The sequence below is a fragment of the Monodelphis domestica genome, chromosome 5, assembly GCF_027887165.1.
Source record: "Monodelphis domestica isolate mMonDom1 chromosome 5, mMonDom1.pri, whole genome shotgun sequence".
Lineage (NCBI taxonomy): Eukaryota > Metazoa > Chordata > Mammalia > Didelphimorphia > Didelphidae > Monodelphis > Monodelphis domestica.
This window is the reverse complement of record NC_077231.1, coordinates 92,813,170-92,819,440: the sequence shown is the minus strand read 5'-3', so window position 1 is coordinate 92,819,440 and position 6,271 is coordinate 92,813,170. Positions and strand designations below refer to the sequence as shown.

Here is a 6,271-nt window from a genome sequence, read left to right as displayed (position 1 = left end):
ACAAAAATATTTTTAGCCACTCTTTTTGTGGTGGTAAAAAATTGGAAACTGAGGGGTTGTCCATCACTTCGGAAATGAATGATAATGGAGTACTGTTATGCCTTAAGGAACAGTAAACAGAATGAGTTTGGAAAAAACTGAAAAGACTAATATGAAATGATGCAAAGTGAAGTGAGCAGAACTAGAACAGTGTATTCCATAACAGAAATATTTTATGATGATCAACTGTGAAGGGCTAAACCATTATCAATAAAACAAGTCTCCAAAATAACTGTAAGAGATTCGTGATAACAATGTTATCCATAATCAAAGAAAGAACTTTGGGAATCTGAGTACAGATCAAAGCATGCCATCTTCCACTATATATCCTTCTAAGATTCCTACCATGTGATATGTCTTATATCATAACATAAGCAATATGGAAATATGACTTACATGCAAGTGTAAAGTATATAACCTATATCAGACTATTCACCATCTGGGAAGGGAAGGGAGAAAATCTGAATTTTAAAATGTCAAAAAGCAATTGTCAAAAAGTGTTTCTACATGCAACTGAAAAAATAAAAACAAAATTTAAGGCTATAGGCCAGCAGTATGGATGTATTGTAGCCTACAAAATTATTTCAGTTTTGAAATTGGACCCTGCTACAAGAGTATTTGCTTTGAAAACTATTGTGCAATTTTCTGCCAGTCAAAAGCCCATCCTTCTAGACCTTGCTCAATTGCTAGCTATCCAGAAATACACAGCTTTTCTTGATTCCCCCGTGGAAGTCATCTTCCTTTGTACTCTTGTAACATTTTTTCCATTTCTTGCACATTCTGCCATGATTGTTGTTGGTGTAGTTCTTCTCTCTCTTGCTAGATTGTATCTCCTTGTGGTCCTGGGCCAACTTTAGCTATCGTCGTAGAATAATAGCCCAGTGTCTCAAATGTGCTAAGTCTTTCAGAAATACCCAATCAGTTTCCCCTGGAAGTCAAACAAAACTAAGTTTGTTTAGTGAACGGTTGCTGCCGTTTCTGGTCTGTTGAGGATTGATAGTGAGACAAATGCCCTATTCTGCAGTGATCGAAGACCCCAAAGGCTTAGCAGGAGGAACTGGCAGACCCCATTCCACAGGGCTTTGGGGAGGGGTGTCGGGTGGAAAAAAGCCCAATTCTGCGGAACTCTCACCCTTTAGCGAACCCTGAGAGTGACCTCTGGGCTCCTTCTCCCACCCTCCATCATCACCTGGCACGAGCCAGAGCAGCGACCGCGGGAGACAAAGTAAGTGGCGGAGTCCCGGAGCGCAGAAGATGCCCAGGCTTGGAACTCTAGGGCGCTCTGGGCCGCGCCGACGTGTTGCTCGCGCCCGGGAGGCGCGCGCCCGTCGTGCTGGGGCCCTGGAAAGGCAGCGGGCGGGGTTGGGGGCATTGCGTCAGACAGGCCGAGCCTCTGCCAGCTGGAGGGGGGCGTGCCCTGCTCTGTGTGGGGCTGCCTGCGCTGCCCCAGGGAGCTGGCTCCACTCTGCTCGGCCCTGCTAACCCTGCGAGATGCTGTGGCGAAGCGGCCAGCTGCTAAGGCGATTCTCCACTGCCCGGGTGAGTGGCACTGCCAGCGCATCCTGCCAACTTGGTCTGCGGGCTCCGTCCCGGCCGCGGCCGGAGTTACCCTTCAGGTGGCGTTCAAAGTCGGAAGAAACGTTGCCTAGAAGGGAGGAGGACCTGCTGGCCAGGAGCGGTGGGAAGTGCTGGGTGGGGTATGGGTAGCCTCCAAGAGGGGAGTCGTCCTTTGTCTCCGAAGAGGAGGGAGAGGGTACATCGGACTAGATCCCTGAGCATCTCGAGACAGGTTTGCGTGGCAATAGATAGAAGCTGCGGGACACATGGGCAAAGGACCAGCCGCTGCCTTTAGCCCTTTTGTTGAAAGGATTAAATCCTTGGACGGGCTGCTGAATGAATGAACGTGGCGGGGCAGTGGGATCGCTAAGCTTCTCTGGATCGCAATCACTCATTTGTAAAATGAGGGGAGATGGGGTGTGGACTTGACCTCTGAGGACGCTTCCAGCTCTCTAGCAACGGAGAGACTTTGCTGCAGGAAGCTGGAAGATAGAAATGCTCCTAAAATGCTTGAAATGCCTAGCAGAGGCTGTCCCGATTTAGCAGCTAGCTTGAGATGGCTGAATACACTAAAGCTACTTTTGCTACAGTAAGCGCCTGGGTTTTCAGGATTATCACAGGCTGAACTCTCAGCCACGTTGAACCACTATTATACAGTAAGTGGTACTGTAAATACGGCTCTCTCTCAGTGCCTTGGAATTGCATCAGCTGCTCTAGAAATGGAATGAGTGGGAGGACACGTAGCACAGAAATTTATCCTCAAAATCTTCTGGGTTGGGGAGCCAGAGACGCCTTTCTAAGTAAGGCTCCCTGTGTTCCTTGCCTTGGATGAAATGCTTCCTAGCGAGGGGGAGAAATGCCCATGGGCATTCTTTCCTATAGTTGGAGATAATTATATGCCATTTTATAAAGTAATTGGTCTTTGGCTTCCTTTGCCAAATAATGCTCAGGAACAGTGGGTAAATAGTTCTAGAGGAGAAAACTGTCTCCAGTGTAATCAAGAACTGGAATGCAGGAACATAACTGTAAAAATGCTTCCCCAGAACTCTAATTACTCACCTAAGGGACTCACTTTATTAAGTGTATGTGAGATTCTGAGCCTTGGGTGGAAAATAGGACTTAATTTTTATATATACATATATATATATACATATAAATTAGCAAATGAGTATACATATACAAAATATATGTACAGGTAAATTAAATCCCATTTGCTAGATTGAAGGTTCAGAACTTTCAGGGAGGGTAATATAGCAGGAAGAGGCTGAAAAACTAAACCACATCAGCATTGACCTCTCACTAAGTGGAACCAGGAAAAAAAAAAGATAAAGCCTGTAATTCACTCATTAAAAATTCAAGTTTTTCAAAGAGCCCAAGTGATGAACTGTTTTCTAAAAAATGTTCAAACATTGACCCAGTACAATGTATTGGATAGAATGGAAGATTTAGGGGAGCATATGATCTGTATAATAGAAAAGGATGAGAAGGTGCAGTTAGATTACAATCCCTGTCATTAGGAAGAATGCCTAGGTTGATGAGAACACAACCCATGAAGGTTAAAGATTTGAGCACAACTTTTTCAGAAAATTGAATAAACAATTGATTTCCCTCAAGATTAGAGATGACCAAGGGGGCAGCTGGGTGGCTCAGTGGATTGAGAGTCAGGCCTAGAGATGGGAGGTCCTAGGTTCAAATCTGGCCTCAGACACTTCCCAGCTGTGTGACCCTGGGCAAGTCACTTCACCCCCATTGCCTAGCCCTTGCCACTCTTCTGCCTTGGAATCAATACGAAGTATTGACTCCAGGATGGAGGGTAAGGGTTTAAAAAAAAAAAAGATTAGAGATGACCTTGACTTGTTCTATTGCTATAACTCATTACATATAGCTGTTTTAATTCTACTTTGCTTCTGAAAACAGATTCTTAATTCCAATCCAATGTTTTACTTTTCATTTTTCTCATATTTAACAGCTTGATGGTTTCAAGTTGCACACAGCATAAATGCTGAATGCCATTTGTCATTAAAGGCCTTCCATTGTCATAACAATTTTATGCTCTACCCCTTTCCTTTGCCCACATCATTTTCCCTATCCAGAAGGTCCTGCCTCCATTTCTCCAACTAAAGAAGCCCCGTCTGACTTTAGCTGGATTTGTGCTACCTATTTATTTAGGGGAGAGGGAAAAGAGTAAGTTTGTGAGAAGATAGTACTTCCATATATCCATGCAGTTGTGTGTACACATTTTTTTAATGTCCTCAGGTTGCAGGTGAGGGGAATATGCCAGTAGTATATGGTACTACAACCTGAGGTCTAAAGGTGGGGAGAGATGCCTAGGCTTTCCTTGAACTAGAAACTACGTTCTCATTTTTTTTAATTAAGTTTTTTTAAACAGATTCACCCTTCACTAAATCCTGTATCTTGTCTGTGACTCACAAATTGTTGGCTGCAGTCCTAAAAAATTCATGATTAATACCTGTTTTATATGTGGGGAAAGCAAGTTTATGCAAGTTTATGTCTTTCTTTGAAGCAGCCTTAAATCCTGGTTGAAACATGTCTTTCTTGCATATGTTCACAAAATGGAAACTGGAAAAATAATAATTTCTTACTTTTGATGATTAACATAGAGTTACTAAGCTGAAATAGAACAATATATTTTACTACTCCAGCCTGCACACTAATGGCCATACTCTAGTTAGATTATTTTTTACTTCTTCCTTCTGTTGAGACAGAGGAGAATAAGAAAGAGGAGAAAAATGAGGAAGAGATATGAACAATCTTAAGAAAAATGTTTCAAATCACTAATGCTAAGAGAAATGCAAAATCAAATTACTCAGGAGGATGAAGAGAAGGAGGAAGAAAGGGAGGAGGAGGAGGAGGAGGAGAAGGAGAAGGAGAAGGAGAAGGAGAAATAGAAGAAGAAGAAGAAGAAGAAGAAGAAGAAGAAGAAGAAGAAGAAGAAGAAGAAGAAGAAGAAGAAGAAGAAGAAGAAGAAGAAGAAGAAGAAGAAGAAGAAGAAGAAGAAGAAGAAGAAGAAGAAGAAGAAGAAGAAGAAGAAGAAGAAGAAGAAGAAGGAGAAGAAGAAGGAGAAGAAGAAGGAGAAGAAGAAGAAGAAGAAGAAGAAGGAGAAGAAGAAGAAGAAGAAGAAGAAGAGGAGGAGGAGAAGGAGGAGGAGGAGGAGGAGGAGGAAGAAGAAGAAGAAGAAGAAGAAGAAGAAGAAGAAGAAGAAGAAGAAGAAGAAGAAGAAGAAGAAGAAGAAGAAGAAGAAGAAGAAGAAGAAGAAGAAGAAGAAGAAGAAGAAGAAGAAGAAGAAGAAGAAGAAGAGGAAGAAGAAGAAGAAGAGGAAGAAGAAGAAGAAGAAGAAGAAGAAGAAGAAGAAGAAGAAGAAGAAGAAGAAGAAGAAGAAGAGGAAGAAGAAGAAGAAGAGGAAGAGGAGGAGGAAGAGGAGGAGGAGGAAGAAGAAGAAGAAGAAGAAGAAGAAGAAGAAGAAGAAGAAGAAGAAGAAGAAGAAGAAGAAGAAGAAGAAGAAGAAGAAGAAGAAGAAGAAGAAGAAGAAGAAGAAGAAGAAGAAGAAGAAGAAGAAGAAGAAGAAGAAGAAGAAGAAGAAGAAGAAGAAGAAGAAGAAGGAAGGAGAAGGAAGAAGGAGAAAGAAGGAAAAAGAAGAAGGAGGAAGAGGAAAAGAAATCAGCAATCTTAAGAAAAATGTTTGAAATTACCAATGCTAAGAGAAATGCAAAATCAAATAACTCGGATTCTACCTTATACTTCCACATTAGCAAAGATGATGAAAATGGAAAATAACAAACATTGCAGGAGTTGTGGAAAGACAGGAGAACCAATTGGTAAACATGTAATATGCTTCAACTAACCTGGTAGCATTGATCTAGGCAAGCACAAAAAATGAAACAATCCCTGCCACAAGGAGCTTTCATTTTGATGGGGGAGACAACAAATCTGTATGTAAATGCCTATCTATACAAAATAAATTCAAGGTGAATAAATACAAAGTGGTTTGGAAGGAAAGGCACTGGCAGCTAGGAGGGGTCAGTATAGGCTTCCTGCAGGAGATGGTACATTCCAGATATGGACCATTTTGTCTAGAGTGCAGGAGTCATAGGGATTTCCACTGAGACTTAAAAGTTAGGGCTACATCATAAAGGGCTTTCAAATTTGAACAGAGGCATTCATATTAGAGTGTAGCAATAGTAAGGTGTTATTTGGAGGGTTTTGAATAGGATAAGGATACAGTCAAGACTTCACTCTGATAGCAATGTAGAGGAGGGACTGGAGTGGTGAGAGTCAAGGTAGGGAGACCAGTAATAATCTAATGTACTATTAGTAGAATTCTGTGAATTGGTATAGCCATTCTGGAAAGCAATTTGGAGTTGCCAAGGGATCTGTTTCTCCTACTTTGGAACTAGATAGCTCCGCTGACCCCCGACACAAAACCATGTGTATTCTGTGTCCCAGAAATATTATTGTATTATGAAATACGTGCTCCAAAAAGGTATAAAAAAGGAAAGGATCTCCATATTTGAACTCAGGACCTCCCATCTCTAGGCCTGGCTCTCTATCCACTAAGCTACCTCATTGCCTCCCCTCCAATGTAAACTGAAATATTATCATCAGGGGAAAATGAACAGATGAATTCATCTCTTGGTTGATGAATCCGCCTATCCAG

At 41.9% G+C, this 6,271-nt stretch overlaps 1 protein-coding gene across 1 annotated transcript in view; it reads left to right on the top strand.

Annotated features, from left to right (window-relative positions):
* The first annotated feature begins 1,417 nt into the window (after positions 1 to 1,417).
* Positions 1,418 to 6,271, top strand: part of ALDH1L2 (aldehyde dehydrogenase 1 family member L2) — a 96,275-nt gene continuing 91,421 nt past the window's right edge. Inside the window, exon 1 of the mRNA XM_007503357.3 lies at positions 1,418 to 1,578. Within this exon, the coding sequence (XP_007503419.1) occupies positions 1,531 to 1,578 (48 nt within the window). The 5' untranslated portion in view covers positions 1,418 to 1,530. The remainder of the gene's footprint in view (positions 1,579 to 6,271) is intronic.